This window comes from Mauremys mutica, unplaced genomic scaffold (genome assembly GCF_020497125.1).
Source record: "Mauremys mutica isolate MM-2020 ecotype Southern unplaced genomic scaffold, ASM2049712v1 Super-Scaffold_409, whole genome shotgun sequence".
Classification (NCBI taxonomy): domain Eukaryota; kingdom Metazoa; phylum Chordata; order Testudines; family Geoemydidae; genus Mauremys; species Mauremys mutica.
In genome coordinates, this window is record NW_025423359.1 from 25,052 (window position 1) to 50,653 (window position 25,602).

Here is a 25,602-nt window from a genome sequence, read left to right on the forward strand (position 1 = left end):
TGACTTTTGGGGTTTGCTGAATGAACAATTAATTTTTTTGCCCCAAATGGCATTATTTGGGCAGCTCACCCTTTTCCTGGGTCAGAAGGCCATTTTCAGATGTGTGTGTGTGTGTGTGTGTGTGTGTGTGTGTTGGGGGGGAATGTAGGCAGAACAGTTGTGACCAGCTCTAAATCAGCACCCGCAGCTTTTCCAACGCTCCATGCCCAAGGTGCTGAGGTCATTGGAACAACCGGCCACTGGCTACTTGGGCCTGAGTTCTTGTGTCCCTACCACATGGATTCCCCCCCCCCGCCCCCCATGTGTGTATGCGCCACAGAAATCTGTCTACCAATGCTGCACCACGGCCGGGCTTCCTGCAGGAGTCTGACAAAATCCTTGCGATGATCTTCAAACCTTACGCTGGTGCTTATGCAGCGACTCAGGCCTCAGCCTGGCGGTGCCTGTGGGAGGAGAGGAACATAAGAACGTAAGAGCAGCCAGACCAAAGGTCCATCCAGCCCGGTGTCCTGTCTGCAAACAGTGACCAGTGCCAGGTGCCCCAGAGGGAATGAACAGAACAGGGAATCATCAAGTGATCCATCCCCTGTCGCCCATTCCCAGCTTCTGGCAAACCAGGACCATGGAGCGAACTTCCAGTTTTAAACTGTATAAAGGAAAAACCCAGAAATTTGGTGGAACAAGAACAGAAAATAAACAACATCTAGTGTCACCGAATGCTAGGTTAGGAAAATAAACTGTAAATTTACTCTGCGTGCCTCGAAAGCTGGGCTCTCTCCCCGCCAGGAGCTGGGCCAATAAAAGATCTTTCTCCACCCACCTTGTCTCATCGCAGTACAAGACGTTTGTCAGCACCACAACCCGTCGCCCCAAGGGGGACTCCACCCTCTCCCTGGCTGCGAAGTCCGGCTTCGCCTCACCTCTCTCTGGCGTGCGTCGCTCCTTTGCTTCCACACCCCCTTCCAACAGCTCCTCCTCCGGATGGCCACGCCTGGTCCCCAGGCGCCCGAACGGTACCCCTCTGTCAGGGTCCCAGTGATCAACCTCACCCGTCGTACGCTCCGTACTCCTCACCACCTGGCTCCTTGCGGGCAGCTTCTTCTCCCAGGGCCACATTTTCTGCTGCCGCATCACAGCTGCCCGCCCTGGCCCCTCGCCTTACCCTCTCGGTTGAAAGTGATGCTGGTGCCGGGGCCAGGGTTACTACACTTCTCTGCCTAGCCATGCAAACCTACGCTGCACCCCATAGCTGTCCGTACATTGGGCTGTAACGACACCAAGCCCAATATGGGCCTTCCCGCCCATTGCCCGGGCGTCAGATGATATTTACACCCTTTTGCCTTTAATATATTAAACTAGCATATTAAAGGCAAGCCTGACAGTCCTGGAGAAAAGGGAGTGGGCACATGGTGGGAGCAGGCAGGGAGCACTGCTGGCAACTATCGGAGTTTATAGGGACTGTGAGGGACAACGGCTGGGGGGCTGGGTGTGTTCGTGTAGGGCTGGGTGTCTGAGTTGGGGTATGCAGAGATATGAGTGTGTAGCTCTCTGCTGTGCATGTACGGGTGGGCACGCATGTAGATTCGGATGCATACATGCAGGTCTGTATGTACAGCTGTGTGCATGAGTGTCGGTCAGTGCATGTGTGTCGCTCTGTGTGCAGATCCGTGTGCATGTGTGTAGATCTTGGTGAGGGCATGTAGGTCTGGGGGTCACTCACTCAGGGAGAATGCTGCCACATTGTATACAAACCGGCACAGCCCAGGGTCAGAGCACGGAGCTGGGAACCAGGAACTGCTGAGCTCCTCCCAGCTCTACCCTTGATTCGCTGCATGAAGTTGCACAAGTTGCCCCTTCTCTGTGCCTCAGTTTCCCCATTTGCAAAATGGCAATCATCAGACTTATCATCCTGGCTAGGTACTCGCATTTTCCTCTCCAAACCAGAGTGGTATCTGGGCACCTCAAAGCTCTTAAAGACTTTACCCCACAACAACCCTGTAGGTTTCAGATGGAGAAACTGAGGTCCAGGGATAGGAAGGGACTTGCCTCAGGTTGCCCAGTGAGTCAGTGGTAGAGCTGGTATTTGTACCCAGGGCTCCTGGCTGTTAGTCCCATGCATTAACCACAGCTCCAATCTTCGCCTAGTGCACGAGGCCGACCCACTAGATCAGGGGTCAGCAGCCTTTCAGAAGTGCTGTGCCGAGTCTTCATTTATTCACTCTCATGTAAGGTTTCGCGTGCCAGTAATACATTTGAATGTTTTTAGAAGGCCTCTTTCTTTAAATCTATAATATAGAACTAAACTATTGTTGTATGTAACGTAAATAAGGTTTTAAAAATGTTTAAGAAGCTTCATTTAAAATTAAATTAAAATGCAGAGTCCCCCAGACCGGTGGCCAGGACCAGGTAGTGCGAGTGCCACTGAAAATCAGCTCGTGTGCCGCCTTCAGCACCCGTGCCATAGGTTGCCTACCCCTGCACTAGAGCATAAAGTTCTTTCCAAATGAACAGCCTGATTCTGATTTATCTCACGTTCCTGCGAACCCAGGGTAGCCCCGGTGACTTCACTGGTGTAAAACTGACCTAGAGGAGATCTGAGTCTGCACAGACACATGCTGCTGAAGGAGCATGGGCTGCAGAATTGTTCCACTCCACTCCATACGGGCGTGTAATGTATTTGGCATGGAAAAGAGCGACTGACACTTTCCTTGCTAGGCTCCGTGTCACTGTTAACTGCATGTGAGGTTGGCTACAGCCCAGTCTGGCCTGGGGGCAGCTTGGTCCAAGCTGTGATGGCTTCCCTATCGCGCAGGGCGTCACATGTGCCAGCTCCTCCACCTCCCTCCCGCTCCAAGCAGCTGGCCAATCGCTGGCACCAGATGGCAGGAACAAAGAGAGGCCCAAGCCCAAAGACCCGCAGACGTTATGTCCTCATGACAGAGCCGCCACCTCTGGAGCTAGCCTAGCTCAGGTGACAGCGACAGAGCAGGCTGTGTGGGCAGCAGGGGCTGGGGAGTTAAAAGCACCTCCATGCTCCAGGGATGGGGTTCTGTGTATGGACAGGCAGGGCCAAAGCCACAGCTGCAGCTCAGTTAATGCTGCGGTGAGCCCAAGCTGCCAGGCAGCACCGAGGAGCCGGTATGTAGCTGAAGGGGCACTGCTGAGTACAAAGGATGTGAGGAAAACGCAGGCAGCGAGCCTGGGCAGCCGTGTGCTTACAGCCCTGCAGCGCTCAGCTGGGGGGTTCAACTCAACACCTTCCACCCGGCTCCCCCTGCATGGCGCCAAGTGGGAAACTGGCTGCAGAAGGAGACAGGGCAGGTGGGAAGAGGCTCCCCTGGAGGTTTTAAGGGTACGTCTACATAGCAAAACCAACCCCACAGCAGCGAGTTTCTGAGCCCAGGTCAACTGACCGGGCTCATGGGGCTCGCCCAGTGCAGCTAAAAACTGCAGTGGAGACATCTGGGCTCGGGCTGGCTCCTAGCTCTGCGACCCTGGTGAGGTAGAGGCCCTCGGGTTCCAGCCTGAGAGGGTGCATCTACACAGCTATTTTTAGCCCCTAGCTCCATGGGGGCAGATGAAGCTTCCTCTGCGGGAGAATAGCTCCCTGTCCCACCTCTTCTGTCCATGGCCCCGCCCACACGCCACCCCTGCTCTGCCCCAGGCCCCGCCCCCTCCCTCACATGGCCCCCTGCTCACTCTGCTCCCTGGTCACCGCTGGCCACATCCCTCCTCTCCTCCACCCTCATTGCAGGGGGGTCTTTCAGGGGACGGGATGGAGGAGAGGAGGGACAGGCTCACCAAGCAGCGGTGGGGGCCTCAGGGAAGGGGTGGAGCAGGGAGGGGAAGAGGTGGGGCCACCATGGCCTAGGTGTCCGGCAGCCGGGCTTAGCCTCCCCTGGCCTCTTATACCCACGGCCCATGCCTAGTATGATCCCCGTGATCCTCAGTCAGTTGTTCAGGCCCTGGACTTGCTGTCGCGGGGGTTTTGCTGCGTAGATGAACCCTGACTTGAGTGGGAAGCCAGGTTGCTGTGTCTTCATTGCTGTGTTAAGCCAGCCTAGCTGACCCACGCTCAGAATGCAGCATCGCCAGCGCCCAGGAGAGCACAAGTGTCCTCTGGCCAAGGCGCGTGGAAAGAAGAGGGCAGGGGACTGGCACCACCGTGGGATTGGAAGACCCTGGCCTGGAGTTTGTGTTGACCAGACCCCCGGCTGGTGTGCAGGGCCGCAGCCCCGCTATCTCCACTGTCGTTGCTGGAGCTTTCCCCGTCTACACCAGCGGCGGAGCTGGCCCATCGCGCGGACAGGATCGAACCTTAGCGGTGCTGATCGTCCACTTGGGGTAGCCCTACGGACTGCCCTGGAGTCACCATGGAAGAGCTAGGCCCACTGGCGCTCCTGGCGGGATTAGCCGGTGGAACTGACTGCTACTGGCTATTGCTGAGGCCACGGTGTCATAAATAGTTAGTTAAGGGTTAAGTTCCCACCTGTAAAGGGTTAACACATAGTACCTGGTAAACACCTGACCTGAGGACCAATCAGGGAAGAGAATTTAAAATTCCTAGGAGGGAACTTTTTCTCTATGTGTGTGTGTGTGTGCTGTTCTTAGCCGTTTGGAGTTACAAGGGTCCAGATGTTTTAATCAAGTCTTCTGCAAGTTTCCATCTTTCTGAACTAATTTCTTCTAGTCAAGATAGTGAGTATTAGAAAGATACTTTGTGTCCTCATCTAATAATCCTATGTTTGCAATTCTGTGTGTTTGTTATTGATCATTCTTAATTCTGCCTGTATTGTTTGTATTGAGAAGGAGGGAGGATTCTCTCCAGAAATTGGTAAGGTTATACCCTATGAATGTCCAGCTTGGACTCATAGAGATTGTGTATTTTCTTGTTTTTCTTTTAATAAATTCTTTCTATAAAGATTTGATTAAATCCCCTCTACTGTGGATACAGGGGGAGGGGGCTAAGAAACTCTCTCTCGGTGGTGAGACAAGCTTATCTCCGGGCAGAGAGGGGAGGGAAGAGACGGGGAGGTTTCTCCCTCTGTGAGTTGATCTGTGTTTCCCCAGGGAACGTCTTTGGAAAGAGGAGGGGGAAAACAGGGGTGTCCCGGCCCACGTAAATTGACCGGGTGATGGCAGCAAAAAGGAGACCTACCCTAGGATTTTAGGGTGGGGGGATACATGCTGGTCCTCAACTTGAAACCCCCCAGTTTCAAGTGAGGGTGAGACCATGACATGGTGGTAGGCGGTGTTTCGGACCCATTGATAGAGGCACGTTTTTTTCTACCTAGAGCACTCTGCAGCAGTTCAGGGCTCTCGGTTGCATTGCCCTCCTGCTGAGAGGTGTGTCCTTCCTTTGTGATATCAGGTATCACTCAGGATTCCTTAGGGGGGGGGAAGTGCTTGTCAGAGCTCATTCCCGTCCAGCGGGAAAAACAGGTTTGGTGGGGGGAGAGAGAACCCTCCAGACAGATTTTATTTTTCCTGTGTCTTTTGAAATACTCAGGAGGCAGGGAACCACAGATCCCTGAGAGGATTTCACTAGATTTTCTCACAGGTACTGGTAGCACCAGCCTGTCAGCTGGGCTTATTAGTACGACAGCTCAGAGGGAGAGGGAGACAGAGAATTTTTTTTATCTTTCCCTCTTTCTCAGTACAAAACAGTAACATTACACAAACCACAATTTGCTATACAAAGGATTGATTTCTCTTTCTTTATTCAAGTTATCATTGACAGGGTTAGGGACTGTCAACCACCACAGACAGTTCACTGACTACAGAGGGGTGTGGCCAGCACCTGAAGGCACAGACATGACTGAAACAAGTAATGAACTGGAGCTTGCTCGAGTAAACTTACAAATCCTGGAGGCAGAAAAACAGAGAGAGGAAGCTGCCAAAAGGAGGGAGGAGGCTAACCAAAGGAGGGAGGAGGCTAACCACAGGAGGGAGATGGAAAAACGAGACGCTGACCAACAAGCCAAAGAGGCAGAACACAGGAGGGCGATGGCAGCCAAAGAGGCTGACCTGGCAACCAAAGAGGCTGAGCGGGCAACCAAAGAGTTAGATCTACAAATCCAGACACAGGCTCTGGAATTAGAAAAGACTAAGCAGAAAAATCCAACCAATCCACCCCCTCTTCAACCTACTGATCAACCTTCTCGGAAAAAATTTCCCGCCTACAGGGCAGGTGATGATGTTGAGGCCTTCTTAGAAAACTTTGAAAGGGCCTGTATTGGATACCGTCTTCCTGAAACAGAATACATGGTAGTGCTGAGGTCACAGCTCTGCGGACAATTATCCCTGGTGGCAGCTGAAATGCCTAGGGACCAAATGAACGACTTTCAACTGTTCCTAACCAAGGCCAGATTCAGAATGGGCATCACCCCTGATCACGCCCGTCAGCGTTTCAGAGCCCAGAAATGGAAACCAGAGATGTCATTTCCACAGCACGCTGCTTACCTTGAAAAACAGTATTTGTCCTGGATAACAGGATCCAAGGTTGAGGAGATAGGCGACTTACACCTCCTGATATTGATGGAACAGTTCCTAGATGGTGTTCCTGAGAACATTAGACGCTACATACAAGATGGTAAACCAAAAACTCTCACTGAGGCAGGAGAGATTGGAGCCAGATGGATGGCATCGGTAGACAACACGAAAGCTACTGCCAAGGGGAGCGAATCCCACAAGGTACCCACCGAGACTAAACCCTACCATCGAGGGCCAATCAAGCCCACACCTACAACCCAAGGACAGTCACTCTTCTTCTACCTCACCAATCTCCAGTAGACCAACACAAACCGGTGACTCATCAAGTGGGCGATGTTTTACATGCAATGAACTGGGGCATATCAAAGCCAAATGCCCAAAGAACCTAAACCGAGTGCAACTCCTTGCACCTTCACACCAAGGAAATCCGGACCTAGATGTATCTCAAATACCCTTACAACATAGGGAAACTTTGAGAGTGGACGGAAAGGAGGTTATCACATGGAGGGACACTGCAGCACATGTGTCAGCTATCCACCGAACCTTCGTGGACCCCAAATTCATCAACCAGGAAACCAAAGTGACAATTCGCCCCTTCATGTCAAAACCTGTAAGATTACCTACAGTGCGTTTACCTGTCCAGTACACGGGCTGGTCAGGGAAGTGGACTTTTGCTGTCTATGACAATCATTCGATCCCCATGCTACTGGGGAACGACTTGGCCTACCACGTTGAGCAGCCAAAAACAGAGAGAGTGGTTACACGCAGTCAAGCCAGATGAGCTGCCGGACCCATCCCTGTTCCTGAGCCATCCACCGAGACCCCGTCTGTGTTACCAGAGAGGGTGGAGCCGGCTCCCATACCAACAACTACAGCAGCCATAATACATCCAGTCCCAGGACCAGAACTGGAAGAGCAACCGGCGCCAGCACCGACGCCAGCGCTTACAACTCCACCGCCAGAGGGCGACAACGGGCCTGAACTGGAAAAACCAGCAGACAACCCTACCCTAGGGGCTCAGCCGGAGCCTGAAATAATACTTCGTGCACCAGCGGAGAGCGGTTCACAGTCAACGGAAACAACCTCATCACCTACATCGCTTCCAGAGGAACTGGTGTCTCCCGCCTCAAGGGAACAGTTCCAGACTGAGCAGGAAGCCGATGACAGCCTCAAGAAAGCATGGGCGGCGGCACGCAGCAACCCACCGCCTCTCAGCTCTACTAAACGATCCCGGTTCGTTGTGGACCAAGGACTTTTATACAAGGAATTTCTTTCTGGTGGACACCAGGAGGGCTGGCATCCTCAAAAACGGTTGCTAGTTCCGACTAAGTACCGGGAAAAGCTCTTAAGCTTAGCCCATGATCATCCTAGTGGCCATTCTGGGGTGACCCGAAGCAAAGACAGGTTGGGAAGGTCCTTTGACTGGGAAGGGATGGGCAAGGCGGTAGCCACTTACGTCCGGTCTTGTAAGGTATGCCAAACGGTAGGAAAACCCCAAGACCAGGTCAAGGCCCCTCTCCAACCACTTCCCATAATTGAGGTCCCATTTCAGCGCGTAGCTGTGGATATTATGGGTCCTTTCCCAAAGAAGACCCCCAGAGGAAAGCAGTACATACTGACTTTTGTGGACTTTGCTACCAGATGGCCGGAAGCACTAGCTCTAGGCAACACCAGGGCTAAAACTGTGTGCCAGGCCTTAACTGACATTTTTACCAGGGTGGGATGGCCATCTGACATTCTTACAGATTTGGGAACAAATTTCCTATCAGGGACCATGAAAGACCTGTGGGAAACTCATGGGGTGCATCACTTGGTTGCCACCCCGTACCATCACCAAACTAATGGCCTAGTGGAAAGGTTTAATGGAACTTTGGGGGCCATGATCCGTAAATTCATAAATGAACATTCCAATAACTGGGATCTAGTGTTACAGCAGTTGCTGTTTGCCTACAGGGCTGTTCCACATCCCAGTTTAGGATTCTCACCGTTCGAGCTGGTGTATGGCCATGAGGTTAAGGGGCCATTACAGCTGGTGAAGCAGCAATGGGAGGGGTTTACGCCTCCTCCAGGAACTAACATTCTGGACTTTGTAAGCAACCTTCAAAACACCCTCTGAGACTCTTGGGCCCTTGCTCGAGAGAACTTAAAGGATGCTCAAGCGGAGCAAAAGGTCTGGTATGATAGACACACCAGAGAGCGTTCCTTCAAGGTTGGAGACCAGGTCATGGTCTTGAAGGCGCAACAGGCCCATAAGATGGAAGCGTCCTGGGAAGGACCATACATGGTCCAGGAGCGCCTGGGAGCTGTTAACTACCTCATAGCATTCCCTGATTCCTCTTTAAAGCCTAAAGTGTTTCATGTTAATCCCAGAGAATTACAGGTCTGTCAGTTTACAGTCCAGGAAGGAGATGACACCGAGTGGCCTGAAGGTGTCTACTATGAAGGTAAAAGAAATGGTGACCCTCTTCACAACCCTGCAACGGGGGGAAGAGATGACCCTCTTCACAACCCTGCAACGTCTACAGTGGCAACAGATCAAGGAGCTGTGCACTCACTTCGACACCTTGTTCTCAGCCAACCCAGGACGGACTGAACAAACCTGCCACTCCATTGACACAGGTAATGCTCACCCGATTAGAACCCCACCCTACCGGGTGTCACCTCATGCCAAAGTTGCTATTAAACAGGAGATTGACAACATGTTGGAGATGGGTATCATCCGCCCTTCTACCAGTGCATGGGCATCTCCAGTGGTTCTGGTTCCCAAACCAGATGGGGAAATACGCTTTTGCGTGGACTACCGTAAGCTAAATGCTGTAACTCGTCCAGACAACTATCCAATGCCACGCACTGATGAGCTATTGGAAAAGTTGGGACGTGCCCAGTTCATCTCTACCATTGACTTAACCAAGGGGTACTGGCAAGTACCACTAGATGAACCCGCCAAGGAAAAGTCTGCCTTCATCACCCATGCAGGGGTGTATGAATTTAATGTGCTTCCGTTTGGACTGCGGAATGCACCGGCCACCTTCCAAAGGCTGGTGGATGGTCTACTAGCGGGATTGGGAGACTGTGCAGTTGCATACCTCGATGATGTGGCCATTTTTTCTGATTCATGGCCCGAACACCTAGAACATTTGAAAATGGTTTTTGAGCGCATCAGGCAGGCAGGACTAACTGTTAAGGCCAAAAAGTGTCAAATAGGCCAAAACAGAGTGACTTACCTAGGACACCAGGTGGGTCAAGGAACCATCAACCCCCTACAGGCCAAGGTGGCGGCTATTCAACAGTGGCCTGTCCCAAGGTCAAAGAAACAGGTTCAATCCTTCTTAGGTTTGGCCGGATATTACAGGCGATTTGTACCACACTACAGCCAAATCGCTGCCCCACTAACTGATCTGACCAGGAAAACCCAGCCAAATGCAGTTAAGTGGACTGATGAGTGTCAGAAAGCCTTTACCCAGCTTAAGGCGATGCTCATGTCTGACCCTGTATTACGGGCCCCGGACTTTGACAAACCCTTCCTAGTTACCACCGACGCATCTGAACGTGGGGTAGGAGCGGTTCTAATGCAGGAAGGACTGGATCACAACTTCCATCCTGTCGTGTTTCTCAGCACATGAAGAGTCCTGCTGACTACCGACACCGCTGTGAAGTGCCAAAGACTGACTGCCTGGACCCAGGATTCTCACTGCAAAAAGACCCCTCCACCTCAGAAGAATTCTCCTACTGATGATTAGCCTATTCCTTTTTCTAGTTTTACTGTGCCTTCTGGACAGCAGGGAAAAAGGACAAGGTGACGTGCTGGTTAAACCTCTCCCTTGTCCACGAACAAATCCGCTGTGCCTTTGAATTTTTCTATAAGAAGCAAAACCATTACAGGGTGATGTACTCGTATTCCCTCCCTTGTAGACTGCTGAACTACAACTGTTTCGGGAAAGGAGAAAAAACACTCATTTCACTGACATTGCCAAAGTCCAGGAATTCCTGACCAGAAAGGACATTGAGAACTGACCCTGGTGAAAAAAAAAACCAAGGAATTATACACTGTCAGGAAGAAACTTGTGGGACCCATGTTTGGGAATTTGGTATTGATTGGATTTTGGGGTTTATTCTACAGGCTGTGCCCTGTGTTTTGGATAAATCTTTCAGTATGTATTGCCCTCCCTAATTGGATTTTAAATGACATTGCCTTTATCCAGTTTTCAGATCACTTTTACATACCCAGATTGCTCACAAGGGGCTGCCATTAGATTAGCACAACAAAGAGCCTGGGTTATTTCCTCTGGAAAAAGAGGAAATTGGGCAGATCCCTGTGGGCTGGGACCAATAATGTAGCAGCCATTTGGAATATTCTTAAAGGCCAAGAACATGATAAGGAATTGGGCCGACTAGAAAAGGCCAATAGCCTTATTTTTAAAGCTCAGCTATCTTAAGTACAGGCTGGAGTTGGTGAGTTACATGTCATTTTCACCATTCTGTGACCCAGAAGTTACTGACAGAGATGGTATTGAATATCACTGAGGCTGGGAAGGCATTGCAGTGGGATCTAGTATGTTTAGAAATTCAGGATTTCCTGAATGACCAGCTGATGGCCATTCAGAGTGATCTTGAGCACCAGACTTGACCCACTGCCCTTACAGACATATCAGGAGTACCAGCTGATCTGTGGTCATGAAGACATACTTGGACACTTTCTGGGTGGAAGTGTGGACATTCACAGTGCTCCTTCCAAGCATTTGGACCGGTTAGGGTGGGTGTGGGCTCCCACATACCGAATCCTGCCGGGTCCATGGAGAGGATGAATGTGGAACTGAATACCCCCTCATTAATAACCCCATCTCCCTAGAGCTTAATTGGTTTTTTTGTCCTCAAAGTTTGAGAAAACTCAGCCAAAAGGTTTGTTGAGTATTCTCAAAGGGGGGAGTTGTTGGTGTCACTAGGCATAATCCTAGGTAACTCAGGAGGGTGGAAAGCCATAAGTGTCAATAAAGCCTTCTGTAGTAGGCTTGAATGAACTAAAGTCACTCCATTTCTGACCAAAGCGCTTCCATGTTTATGTTTGAACTTTAATCAACCTAGCAGGCCAGTAACCGAGAATGGAATGTACAACAGCTAGCTCAACCGTGGTACTGCCAGGAGATAATGATGAAGCCTGCTTACACCTGGCTAATGGGGGGGGGGCAGAATAACGGATCCAGGAAAGTAAAACAAGATAACTGTTCACAGAAGAGTTACTAACGAGCTAAAGTGGTTTTTGCCAAGTATGACTTAACTGCTTAATGTAATTGCTATTGCAAAGTGTATTTGCTGCATGGGAATGAAAGGTGGGGGGAGAGGAGGAGTGTTGGGGTGATGGGAATGCTTAGCTGAAGTTATGTATAAAGAGAGAAAAACCGCTTGTATCTGTGTGCAGGATTTGAGATTGCTATGTCTCCCTTGCACCTAATTTGGGCTCAAATAAACCTGGTTTGCTTCTCCACCCTGGTGTGTTAATTAGTGCGGCGCACACCGGGCAACGAACCCCCACTGTTGCTGTCCTCGGGCCTCTGTGCCGGCAACACTGTGGATTGTGAGAAGTATTAGGAGGGTCCCAGCGGGAGGGTGGGTGAGCAGCATTGGGGGGGTTCCCAGTGAGGGGGAGCAGTACGAGGGGTTTCAGCAGGGGGGTGATCAGTATTGGGGGGGCCCCTGGGGTCAGCAGTACTGGGGATCCCAGCATGGGTGAGCAGTACTGGGGGAGTCCCCTCAGGGGGTGAGTAGAACCGGGGGGTCCCAGTGGTGGGTGAGCAGTATTGGAGAGGTTTCCCAGCAGGGGGCTGAATAGTACTGGGGGTCCCAGTGGGGGGGTGAGAAGTATTGGGGGTTCTCAGGGGGGCTGAGCAGTACTGGGGGTCCCAGCAGGGGGGATGACCAGTATTGGGGGGTTCCCGGGGGGGTGAGCAGTATGAGGGTCTTAGGAGAACTCAGGGGGCTGAGCCTTACCAGGGGTCACTGACCTTTCTGTTGCCCCCTCGCCCAGGGTCTCTACCCGCTGCCCCTGCTGAGCAGTTCACTGGATGACGGCAAAGCCGCGCTGACCGCTTCCAACACGCCACTCGGCCGCGGCCTGGCCGCCCCCCAGCCGTACGCGTCTGTGACGGGTAAGTCTTGCCCCCCACAGCCGGGGGAGTCTAGGACCGGCTGGGGCTGGCGTGGGCATGAGGAGATGCCAGAGGGTCAGGGCCAGGGGCCACAGGGCCAGCACCCACCAAGACCCTGCTGTCTGGGGGAGCCTGCAGGAGGTTCTCCCAACTCAGCCCCTTCCTACAGAGCCAGCCCCCGGCCCAGCACCTGCCAGGGAAATGAACCTCTGGGGAAGACAAATAGGGAGATGGAATTTCTGTTGGGACCCTACTCCTGCTCCCGACAGCACAACCCTGCCCCCACTGGGCACACACGGTGACCCCCACTGCACAGCCCGTCCCCACACTGCACAGCCCTGCCCCACTGCACACACACAGTGACCCCCCACTGCACAGCCCATCCCCACACTGCACAGCTCTGCCCCCACTGCACAGCCATGTGCACCCACCCGCCACTACATAGCACTGACACCTCCTCCTGCCCCAGCCCCAGTACAGCTCCCCCAGCGCCAGTACATGGCCCTGGCCCTCCCACTGTGCAGCATTGCCAGCCCCAGTTCCCCTTCGCCTCCACTCCCTTTAGCCAGCCCTCTGCTGCCCAGCCCCTCCTGCCCTGCCCCCGTGCTACCAGCTGCCCCTGCCCCACCAGTGGGCCGGGGTTGGGTGGGGAGTGCGGGGAAGGGCAGGGGATCCAGTGCCCCCTTTGTGATCCCACCCCCTGGCTCCAGATCCCCAGACTGGGCGTCGGCGCCTACCCTGTGATCATTTCAGTCCATTTTCATTTCATCTCCTGTCTCTTTTTTTCCCACCATCCCCCCCCAGACCCTCACTCCCCCTTCCTTGTAAAGCAGGAGACCCCCGAGGCCTCCAGCCCGAGCGCCACCCCTTCCTCTTTATCTAGTGCCGCCTTTTCGGACCTGCAGCCCAGGCCGCCCTTCAGAGCCTTCCCCCACTGCTCCGCCATCTACGGCCAGTTCCCCGGCCAGGGCCTCGTCCCAGGTACGGCTCCGGTGCAGCGGGGGCTGTTGGCAGCGGCTGGCATCTAGCAATGCAGGGACAATCCCCGGGGTTCTAAACTGACAGCCCTCCCTCTGACCTGAGCTGCAAGACCATGTTCAAGACTCACTCTAGAGCCCAGCTGGCAAATCAGGTTCTGGAACCCCCCTCCAGACCCCAGTTTATAGGAGGACATTTCCTTCCAGCCGTTGGTTGGAGATTTGGGTTCCAGGCTCCTCCTTGCAGCTGTCTGTGGGCACAGGTTCTAGACTCACTTGGGGGTCAAGCGGGAGTTTGGGTTCGTGGGCTCCCCTTGGAGAAGGCAGCTCAAGTGGAGTGTTCTAGACCTGGGCAGAATTTATGCAATGCCGAGTTCTAGCCTCCCTCCAGAACCCAGCAGGCCAGTGTATTCTGGGTTCCCTTGAGAGCCCAGGCAGGGGCAGGTTCTGGAGTCTGGCTCGCGCTGGGGTCTGGACCCAGGGATGACCAGGTTCTGGGCTCCCTGCAGGAGCCAGGCGGCAGCAGTTCTGGACCAGTGGCCCCCCACAGAACCACTGAGGTTCTGCCTTAGCCCAGCCCACAAGCATCCTGTTCACAGCCCAGGTACCCCTTAGTTGCCAGATCTGAACATGGGCGGGCCCTTCCTCCCTCCACCTTGGCTTGAGATCAAAGGCCCATTTCCCCTCCCCGCCCTCCTCAATTGTCCTTTTGTTGGGCTGCGGGCTCTGGCTGGGGGTCAGCTGGGCTGGAGCTCAAACACTGCAGCCGTGCCCTCCCCAGCCAGACCCTGGGGGAACCCTGCCCGGGCTCTCAGACCCCTCCCCACAAACTGTCCTCCCACAGCTTGCCTTCTGAGCCCCCGGCTAGCTAACAGGGCTCGCCGCTCAGCTGTGTGTCCTGGCCCCGCACTGCTCTTGAAGAATGGGGATTCTCCAGTGACAGGGATTTGAGTGGCCCAGCCACCTGGCCCCAGGGTTAGAATGCCAGGCTCTGAGGCCTCCCAAGATTTGGGGCAGCTTGGGCCATTAGCTGGGAGCAGGGGCTGTGGCACCGGAGCAGAACCGGACCCACCCTCCTGCGGTTTTGTCTCGCATGAGGCCAGTCCCAGCTGCTCCAGAGGAAGGTGCTAGAGCGCCCCCCCCAAAGTGGGCTGTTCAGGAATCACCTGACGGTGATGTTTCTCTCTGACACTGCTGGGGGCAGGAGGGGTTATAGGCCAGCTAATGAAGGTGGGCCTGTGCCCATTTATCCATCAGTGTCTCCTCTACTTTGGAACCCTCCTGGCCCCAGTGCTCCCCAGTGGCAAGGAGTTCCACAGGCTAACTGCATTTGCCACATGCAGCTTTCAGGCTATGGATGGGATTGTGATACCCCCCTTCTTCCCCCCTCCCACCGTGGGGGCTTGGTTCTGGGGTTCTGATCCAGTCCTCGGGGCGGAGGGGCGGGTCAGCGCAGGCCCCTGGAGAGCAGGGGGACCTGCAGAGCCGGCTCCGGCCCAGGAGGCCTCCCGCCTTGTCCACGGGAGAGGAAATTGCTGGGTCTCAGCTCACTGGAGGGTGACGTGAAGGAGGCCACCTGCCAGCTGTGCTGATACTGGGGTGGGGGGGCATTATGAGCAGGGGGGCACCCCAGGGATCCAGGAATTGGGGTGGGGGGAGGGTTACAGGGCTTGGCTAGCGACAGAGCTACAGACTGAGGACTGGATCCCCTGACCTTCCCATGGCAGTTGTGTCGCCATCTCAGAGCCAGCTCCCTCCTCGCGCCCTCCTGCCCCAACTACCCCGCCCCCTCGGCAGCCTGGTCCCAGAGGGCAGCAACACCATTGCCAGTGGGGCCACTGGCTGGTGGAGGCCAGGGGAGGTCGGGCACCCAAACCCTTAGGCCCTCTGTACTGGTAGCACAGGCAGCTCGTGGGGTGGGCATGGACACAGAGAGCACCTGACCAACACAGCTGGGCAGTGCTGCCCAGAGCCCTACAGGCACTCACTTCAGCCTGGTGCTTAGGGCACTGAGCTTGGCCACAGGATATCTTGGTTCAAGGCCCAGCTCTGCCACCGACTCCCTGGGGAACATTGGGTAAATCCCTGCCACGTGCTGTAGAAGGGGGATAATCATCCTCTGTAAGTTTGTTTAAACTGCTGGCTCTAGCACCAGGTCAGAGTGGCGCCCGGTGCAACGGGGCTCTGATCTCAGTCAGGGTCTGGGCAGCACCTGGCACGACAAGGTCTGATCTTGGTTGAGGCTTCTAGGTGCTACCATAATACAAATCATGGCGTAAAAACTTGTCCCTTGAGCTCTGGGCCTGGAGCATTTTGGCCATGCTCATTAACCCCTTGTGTCTGCACCCATCCCAGCTGCCTTCTGCTGCTGCAGGTCACCGTGCACTCCATGTTTCCCATGCGCTCTTCACCGACTCTCAGGCTGGTGGGTTCATCCCCAGAGTGCAGGGCTGGGCGGGCAGGGGGCTCAGACTGGGATTTAGGCCCCTGCCAGTGCCAGAGTAGAAGAGGGTTAGAAAGACAAGGGAGGGTCACCTGGTATAGGGGGTTAGCACTGTCCAGTTAAACCCTTAGCATCCATCTGTCCTGGGGAACGTTCTGGGTTCAGCGGGGCTGCCACCTGCTAGATGAGCTCCAGCGAAGCCCTCCCGTCTCTCTACGGCAGACAAAGCTGCCTGGATCCATAAGGGAGGGACAAGAGCATGGGGAGCCGGGCCAGGGGGGTTGCCCAGAGATCAGACCAGCAGCTCCTGGGGCTGGAGAACAGCATCAGCATCCTGGACCCTAGAGACCCCCTGGGAGGGGAGCGGGATGGCCCACAGTCACCACCAGGGATCCAGGGCTGCAGGAAATTGAGAGGAGACAGAGAGGGGGTGATCCCCAGGTCAGTAAGGTCCTAGATCCCCCAGGGAGATTCCTCCTAGGTCAGTAAGGTCCTAGATTAGCCTGGGGAGATCACCAGGTCACTACAGTACTAGATCCCTCAGGGAGATCCCTCAGGCCAGTAAGGTGCTAGAGCCCCCAGGGAGATCCCTCCAGGTCAGTAAGGTCCTAGATCCCCCAGGGAGATCCCTCCAGGTCAGTAAGGTGCTAGATCCCCCAGGGAGATTTCCCCAGGTTAGTAAGGTATTAGATCCCTTAGGGAGATCCCTAGGTCAGTAAGATGCTAGATCCCCAGGCAGATCCTTCAGGGAGATCCTGCAGTTGGTAGAGCCCCAGATATAGCAGTTCTCCAGATAGGTAAGGAGATCCCATTGGGAGAGCCCTCCGGTAGGTAGAAGGATCACACCTGCAGATCCCTAGGCAGATCCCCAGCTAGGTAGCTGCATTCTGCCTGGCTCCCTGATCCCAGGCTCAGCCCCCCGGGCTGGGGTCCAGCTGGGCTGGGGGCTCATTTTGGGGCTGCCTCTTGCCCCCGTCTCATGTCCAGCCTTTCACCTGCTATCCCTTCTCCCTTGCAGGGCGCGAGATGGTCGGCTCCACCCTGCCCGGCTCCCCCCCGCACATCCCCACCGGCGGGCAGGGCAGCTACGCCTCCTCCACCATCGCTGGCATGGTGTCAGGTAGGGCCGCGGGGAGCTAGGGGGTGCTGCAGGACCGGGGCAGCAGGGGGAGAGCTCAGCGGGCACTGTGCCGCAGGGCAGCTGCGCTAGGGGAAGCCCTGGGGTAGTTAGCAGGGGGCCCCTGAGGTGCCATTTAGCTCCCAGGGGGAGGGCAGGCCTGCGGGTCGGGATTGAGGAGCAGAGCTGGGGGTGGGAGAGCCTGGGCTCAGGGATACAGTGCATGGGGTGATTAGAACAGGTGGGGTGATTAGAAGGCAGAATTCCTGGGTTTCGTCCCAGCTCTTGGAGGGGAGGGGAGGGGATTGGAGGTGAGGGGATTGGGGTCTAGTGGTTAGAGCAGGGGGCTGGGAGCCTGGACGCCTGGTTTCTTTCTCCAGGTCAGTTTTGCAGCTGACCGTATCTGTAATGGGCTGAACCAAAACTCAAGATCCCCCTGCCCCCCATCAGATCTAGCTGTGAGTTTTGGCTCCAGGGACCCGGGAGGAGTTGTGGCGGGGGGTGGTGGTGGTGGCTGTCTGTGTGTGCAGAGCAGCTGGAGGGGGCCTGATGCTAAGAAATGGGGTGAGGGGGACAGGTGCTGGGAACCAACCGCACCCTAATCCCCCTGCCTCCCCCTACACCCTCCCCGGTGTTGCAGCCGGTTGTTCCCTGCGAAGGGTTAATCTCTGTGTGCCATGGGCCATGCCCTAGGTAGCTGCACGGCTCCCCTGGGCCGGGAACATGCTGAACTGGCTTGTTGCCACATTACCCTGGAGATGTGCTTAATGCAGCGTTGAGAATCCAGCGCTGCACCCGGGCCGCCCCAGCCCCTCTTCTCGAGCATGAAATGAGATTGAAGAGCGCAGGGCGGGGGGACTTGGGACTGGGTTAGAGAGTGTGTGCTGGGGACTCCGCCAACTGCCTGCGGTCCGCCCGGCCCCCGGCCTGCTGAGCAAGGCAAAAAACCCAACCGTCTCGCTCGCTGCTACCTCCATCCCCAGCCAGTGCCAGCTGGGCCGGCATGCCAGGGAAACACTGGGCATGGATTGACTGGTCACAGCGATTGGCAGGATCGATCTTTACGTCCATCCGCATCTATCAATCTATCCTCATACAGCCCCCCATCCTCATACACCGCATCATCTATCTATCTATCTATCTTAGAATCATAGACTATCAGGGTTGGAAAAGACCTCAGGAGGTATCTAGTCCAACCCCCTGCTCAAAGCAGGGCCAACACCAACTAAATCATCCCAGCCAGGGCTTTGTCAAGCCTGACCTTAAAAACCTCTAAGGAAGGAGATTCCACCACCTCCCTAGGTAACCCATTCCAGTGCTTCACCACCCTCCTCGCGAAATAGTGTTTCCTAATATCCAACCTAAACCTCCCCCACTGCAACTTGAGACCATTGCTTCTTGTTCTGTCATCTGCTACCACTGAGAACAGTCTAGATCCATCCTCTTTGGATTCCCCCTTCAGGTAGTTGAAAGCAGCTATCAAATCCCCCCTCATTCTTCTCTTCTGCAGACTAAACAAGCCCAGTTCCCTCAGCCTCTCCTCATAAGTCATGTGCTCCAGCCCCCTAATCATTTTTGTTGCCCTCTGCTGGATTCTCTTCAATTTCTCCACATCCCTTCTGTAGTGGGGGGACCAAAACTGGACACAATACTCCAGGTGTGGCCTCACCAATGCCAAATAGAGGGAAATAATCTATCTATCCCCATCCAACCTGTTTCTATCTAGCTGTCATTGGCCCCTCACCATGGTAGCTGCACTATCTGCAGCACTCATGGCTTAGCTGCATCCTCCCCAGGTGCCCCCAGACTTCGTGCCCTGTGCCCTGGTGCTCACTCCCGCGCTCTGTCTGTCCTGGAATGGCCCGTGAAGGGGCTCCCTTGTCCTCCAGAACCCTTGGCCATGCGGGCTGCCCAGCACCAGAAGCGGCTGCCCAGGGGTGATGGTACCCGCCCTGGGTATGCCATGCCCTAGCCCGCTCTCTGGGCACTAACTCCTCTTTCTGTCCCTAGCAGGCAGTGACTACTCTGCGAACGCCTACAGCCATTCCCCCTACTCCACCTATGGTGAGGCCTGGCGCTTCCCCAACTCCAGCCTGCTGAGTGAGTGCCTGGCACGGGATAGGGATGAGGGGACTCCACTGCATGGGGGGTGGAGGGAAGGGGCCTGCCCAGACCCCAGGTGAGATCAGGACCCCATCGTGCTGGTGCCACACACACACATACCACAAGGGACGGTTCCTGCTCAGAGCTCCCAAGGTCCCCCAGTGGTAGAGGCAGGACTAGAACCCAGGTCCCCAGCATCCTCTCCCAGTGCCCTTCCCATTGGGCCCCACGGCTTTGCTGTGGGGGCACCAGCCACTGGCTGCTTCCTGCTCTTTGTAGCCATGAGGCCTGGGATCTGGGAGGGGGTGGGAGACAGGCGCGGGCAGTGGGGACTGAGTGGGGCGTGGGGGCGGAGCTCCTGGTGTGGGTTAACCTGTAATGCTCAGTGTGAATGGTTAATTCTGGTGGGGGGCGGGGGGCGCCAGGCTGGCGCTCCCCTCTAACAGGCACTGTTGGTCTTGCCCAGGTTCCCCATATTATTACAGCTCTGCCTTGAGGGCCTCTGCGCCCCCTGCCGCTGCCTACGACCACCTGTAGCTGCCATGGGAGCCGCAGCACAGGACCCCCGGATGGGCCCGGCGCAGCCAGCCAAAGGCATTGTTATTTATTACCCGGCGAGAGAGCACAGCCAGCCCCGACGCCCGCAGAGACGGGGTGACACGGCCACCAGCGGCACCGGCACAACTGCTTTGCGGGGACGTGGGGCGGAGGCATCTGGGCGATGCAGCTCCACTGGGGGCAGAACAATGCGGGGGCCCAGGATACCCAACAATGGACAGCCCTCTGTGCCCATCCTGCCCCTTGGCCAGAGACTCCCCAGACAAAGGGGGCTGGACAGGGACTTTTGATCATCACATGGCTTCTAGAGACCCAGATAGATCAATCTGTCTGTCCCCACACACCCCGTCTGTCCATCCGTCCGCACCCCCATCCTCCCATCTATCTGTCCCCACACCCCCCAGCCATCTGTCTCCATACACCCCTCTATGGATCTATCTGTCCCTGTACACCCGGTCTGTCTATCCCCATGCACCCCTCGATCTCTCTATCCCCATCCACCCCCTCTATCTAGCTCTCTATCCCCATCCACCCCCTCTATCTATCTATCTATCTATCTATCTATCTATCTATCTATCTATCTATCTATCTATCTATCTGGCGATCGCTCTCCCCAACAGCCCCATGACCTGAGGACTGGCTCTGGGACCCTGCTGATTTGCTCTCCTGTGTTTCTCACCAGCCCCATCCCCACCACGGGCTTTCTTCTCTCCTCCCCTCTCGCTGGCCGTCCAGCCACGCTGGGCTGGGCGCAGGACTTCGACGCCCAGCTGGGCCCCTTGGGATGCAGGCCCTGGAAAGCTCTGTTTCCTGAGGCTTGCCCTGCTGGGCCGGTGTTTGCCAGAGGCTGGGGAGGGGCAGTGCACCCAGGGGCAGCCCAGCTCCCTCCTTCCAGCCTGGCCCCTCCTCCATGGGCAGTGCCAGCTGCCCCCATGGCGCTGCATGACGGGCATTCCAGCCCCCCTCAGGACCACGCCTGTTGCTAGGTCTCCATCCCAGCCTTATCTTACTTGTGTATAGACTGTATGTCACCCCCTCCCTTGGTGGGGCGTGGGACAGCCCCCTCAGTTCTCCTCTTTCGCTCTCTCCGCTTTGGATGCTCCTGCTTTTTATTAAAGGTTCAATAAACCCGTTGTCCTGGCGTGCCAGGCATGCCAGCGTGAGCCGGTAGCGGTGTGTGTGTGTGTCCTCCCTGTCCAGCCCCTGCAGGGGGCTGTGTGGAGCGGTGCATGGGAGGGCGATTGGCAAGGCGTGGTATGGTACCCCCAGAGGAAGGGCAGGTGCAGGGACAGGATAGGATCCGCACGCTGCCTGGCTGAACTCCAGCAGAGGAACTCCCTGCTCAAGCTGGATTCGCACTGTGGGCTCCAGCTCCTGCATTGCACCAGTGGGGGTGACCCCCCCCCATCTGCACGCACCCCGACTCAGTGCGGCTGCAGCGAGAGCTCAGCCAGCAGAACCGGAAAGCAAAGAACCTAGAGGAGAAAAGAGTCGCCGAAAGCTGAGCCCGAGGGCTGGGCTCCCCAGGGTGACTGGTTACGTACAGAGTGTGACCGCACTTAGCGGCCAAACCGTGTTGGGCCCCATTGTGCCAGGCGTGTATGAGCCCCACGCTGTAAATCCCCAGCCCCAAGGAACTGGCAGTGCTGCTCTGCCTCCCCTTGCTTTGCCCCTCCTGCCCGCTCCCCACAGCACCTTCTGCTAGGAGACGCTGGGACTGGAGTAGCTGGGAGCCTCACCCCCAGCCAGTGATCATAAACCAGGGCTTTGGACTGAGCTATGGTTGTGCGTACTCTGTATAGGAGGAAGATCCACAGTGACCTCGGCTGTCCCAGGGTCACTATGCTGTGCCCTGAGACCTCTCAGAGCCACACGGCAGCAGGAAAGAGCCCAGATCTGCCTCCTGCTTGAGAAACCCAGGGATTGAGACCCTGAGGTAACAGACAATCCCCCTCCACCATCAGCAGGACAGGGCCAGTGACATACAGGTGTGCAGTTCTGGGCCCATCCTGCAGAGGGCAGTGGTGCTCACACCCAGTGCAGGACAATATTAACCATTTAGTGCCTGAGGCCAGCGCAGGCTGCCAGGGGCCAGCGCAGGCTGCCAGGGGCCAGGAAGTCTGCCATGGCCAGCTGCAGAGATGCCCACGGTCCAGGCCAGAAGGAGCCCCCGAGGGCTAGGACCTGGGGAGCCCAAAGGGGCTCCAGGGTCTGGCTGAACCCAGCAGCCTTGACAGAGAACGCCCCCCCCACCCCCCGCCCTTTGCTTCACTAGGGTCCAGCCCTGAAACCGCCACCCCTGCCGAGCTGGGGCTCGGCTCCCAGGTCCCCCAGCTCCATCCAGCCCCTGGCCCCACACAGGCAGCGAGAGACACGTGGTGGCCATGGTCAGCAGCTCCAGCAGCGGAGCGAGGCAGCCCCATTGTGCAGAGGAGGGACAGGGATTCCAGGCTCCGGTCTGCGGAGATGCCAGGGCAGCTTTTTCCCAAGTGCTCGACTCCAATTGACCATTTCGTTAGTGGTTTGTTTCTGGCCGTCCAACCCCAGGGTTTAATGGACCTCCTTGTCATAAACAGATAGTTAAGGGTTAAGGTCTCTTTTACCTGTAAAGGGTTAACATGCAGTACCTGATGACCACCTGACCAAAGGACCAATCAGAGATAAGATTTTTTTCAAATCTCTGTGGAGGGAAGCCTTTGTCTGTGTTCTTTGTCTGAGAACTCTTTTTGGATCTAAGAGTCATGTCTCCAAGTTCTCCTGGAGTAGTTTCTACTAATTAATAGTGAGTATTAATTAGAAAGGTGAATTAGTCTTATGATTTGATTTCTATATTTGCAATTGTGTGTTTGCTAAAGGAAATTCTTTATTCCTGTTTGCTGTTACTTTGCTTTCACTGAGAAAGAAAGGGGGAGGGAGGATTCTCTCCAGAGATTGATAAGGTTATCCCCTATGAGTGTCCAGCTTGGGCTCATAGAGATTCTGTATTTTCTTTTTGTTCTCTTAATAAATTCTTTTCTTTGGACTTGGTTAATTCCTTCTCTTGTGGAAATTCAGGGGAAGGGGAGGGGGGAAGAGACAGTTCCTCCTGGGTTTGATTCAAGCAGTTTGAATCAGGTATCTCTTTCCAGGACTAGGGAAGGGGAGGGGGGAAGTGAGTCCCTCTTTGTGTTGAGTCAAGGATTTGACTCGGTGTATATCTCTCCAAAGTGGCTAGGAGAGAGAGAGGGGGGAAGTGGGCTGCTTCCCTGTGTGTAGAGATTCAAGGGGTTTGAATCTGGGTTCCCCAGGGGAAGCTTGGGGGACAGGCAGTGTGTCAGACACTTTAACCTGACTGGTGGCAGCGAAGGAGACCTACCCTAGGATTTTAGGGTGGGGGAATACATGCTGGTCCTCACTTTGAAACCCCCCAGTTTCAAGTGAGGGTGTAGACCAGGACATGGTAAGCAGCAGTGAGGGATTTTTCTGAACCAGGAAGCCATTGCTATTCTCTTCTCCTAAAGCAGGACTGCAGGTTAGGAGGGAGAGACACCCCGAAGGCAAACAGACAATGTTTTCTAACTGGCTTTGTTAGAAGGAGTTTTTTTCAGCTGGGCTACGCTGAAGGGAGCTATTTCTTCTTCTAGAGCAGGAAAGCAACCTGAGAGAAGAGGGAGTTTACAAGTATTCCTTTTCTAACTGGTATTGTTAGAAGCAGTTTCAGCAGTTTGGCTGGAGGCAATTAAGTTTTCCAGCAGACTTTGTTGGAAGCAGTTTTTCTTTCTTGTTGCTTGGACAGGCAGCTTGAGGAAAAGGCAGTTTTGAAGCAGTTTTCAGGGTTAGAAGGAGTTTTTTTTCTCTGCTGGCTATGCTGAGGAAAAACTCTTCCATAGAGGTGTGTCCTTCCTTTGTGATATCAGGTATCACTCAGGATTCCTAAGGTGGGGGGAAGTGCTCGTCAAAGTACATTCCCATCCAGCGGGAAAAACAGGTTTGGGAGGGGGAGACATAAAACCTCCAGCCAGATTTTTTTTTCCCTGTGTCTTTTGAAATCCTCTGGAGCCAGGGAATACAAATCCCTAAGAGAATTCACTAGACTTTTCTCGCAGGTACTAAGTAGCACCAGCCGGTCAGCTGGGCTTATTAGTACCACAGCTCAGAAGGAGAAGGAGATTGTTTTTTTTTTTTTTTTGGAAACAGATTTTCAGCTGGTTTAGCTGAGGGAAGTAAGGTTTTCTAACAGACTTTGTTAGGAAAAGACTTTTTTTTTTCTTCTTCTTTTCTTTTTTCCCCCTTTTTTCTTGTAAGGTTTTTCTAACAAGGCTTTTGTTAGGAAGGACCCCTACTGGGAAAGCATTAGAAATTGCTAAAGGCAAGTTACCAAACCAGATTTTCCAGTTTCTTGTAAGCCAGCAAACAAGCAAACACCATTTGCAAATCAAAAGCTTTTGTTTCTTTCTATTCAATCGCGAGTAGACAGGGTAGGAATTGGGAAGCAAGCAACCCAATTCCCTGACTGCAGAGGGGTGTGGCCAGCACCAAAAAGCACAAAGACATGAAAAAGCAACAAGCCACACAGGCTAACCCAAGAGGCAGCCAAACAGGCTGAGCACAGAAGACAAATGAAGTTAAGGGACAAAGACCTGGAATTAGCAAGAGCTAACCCACATGTTCCAGTCAACCCTAACAATCCTTCTCCAGGCACTGTTCTCCATCCCAAGAAATTTCCCACCTACAAGGCAGGTGAGGACACTGAGGCCTTCTTTAAAAAGGTTAAAAGGACCTGCCATGGGTACAGCATCCCTGAAGACCAGTACAAGGACTGGTCAGCAAAGTGGACTTTTGCTGTCTATGACAATTATTCCATCCCCATGCTATTGGGGGAAAACTTGGCCAACCATGTAAAGCTGGCCAAGAGGGGGGGAGTGGTCACCCGCAGCCAGGCCAAACAAGCAGGCACTCCCATCCCTGTTCCTGAGCCATCCACCAGGACCCGGTCTGTGTTACCAGAGACCCAGACAGAGGTGGTGGAACCGGATCTCATGCCAACAACTACAGCAGCCATAGTACATCCAGTCCCAGGACCGGAACTGGAAAAGCAACCAGTGCCAGCACTGACGCCAGCGCTTACAACTCCACTGCCAGGGGGCGCCAACGGGCCTAAACTGGCAAAAGCAGCAAACAACTCTACCCAAGAGGCTCAGCCAGAGCCTAAAATATCACCTTGTGCACCAGCGGCCAGCGGTTCATAGTCAACGAAATCAACCTCATCACCTACATCGCTTCCAGAGGGACCCAGCCCAAGTCCACAGTCTATGGAGGAACTGGTGTCTCCTGCCTCAAGGGAACAGTTCCAGACTGAGCAGGAAGCCAATGACAGCCTTAAGAAAGCTTGGGCGGCAGCACGCAGCAACCCACCGCCTCTCAGCTCTTCTACCCAATTCCAGTTTGTTGTAAAACAAGGACTTTTATATAAGGACATTTTTTCTGGTGGACACCAGAAAGGCCACAATCCTCAAAAACAGTTGGTAGTTCCAACTAAGTACCGGTACAAGCTCTTAAGCTTGGGCCATGACATCCCAGTGGTCATTCTGGGGTGAACACAACCAAAGACAGGTTGGGGAAGTCCTTCCACTGGGAGGATGGGCAAGGACGTTGCCAAGTATGTCCGGTCAAATGCATAAAAAGTGTTCTTAAATGTCAAATATCTTGTTGTTTACATACTTAGTAGTATATGTAATAGTGCATGTGTTTTGTTAATCTGTTTATTGTACAGTTCTAGGAGGAAATCAC

General features: G+C 54.5%; 1 protein-coding gene across 1 annotated transcript; it reads left to right on the forward strand.

Annotated features, from left to right (window-relative positions):
- The first annotated feature begins 5,814 nt into the window (after window positions 1–5,814).
- On the forward strand, window positions 5,815–19,812 carry LOC123361627 (paired box protein Pax-8-like). Its single transcript, XM_045001665.1, has 6 exons — window positions 5,815–6,051; window positions 12,515–12,635; window positions 13,440–13,616; window positions 17,074–17,175; window positions 19,183–19,272; window positions 19,742–19,812. Exons 1-6 carry the CDS (start codon window positions 5,815–5,817, stop codon window positions 19,810–19,812), a joined length of 798 nt encoding a protein of 265 aa, XP_044857600.1.
- The last annotated feature ends 5,790 nt before the right edge of the window (window positions 19,813–25,602 follow it).

Coding starts and splice junctions, on each gene's coding strand:
- LOC123361627 (XM_045001665.1), top strand. CDS start 5,815: ATGACTGAAACAAGTAATGAACTGGAGCTTGCTCGAGTAAACTTACAA. Junction 13,617..17,073: donor CGGCCAGGGCCTCGTCCCAG/GTACGGCTCCGG, acceptor TCTCCCTTGCAG/GGCGCGAGATGGTCGGCTCC. Junction 17,176..19,182: donor CATCGCTGGCATGGTGTCAG/GTAGGGCCGCGG, acceptor TTCTGTCCCTAG/CAGGCAGTGACTACTCTGCG.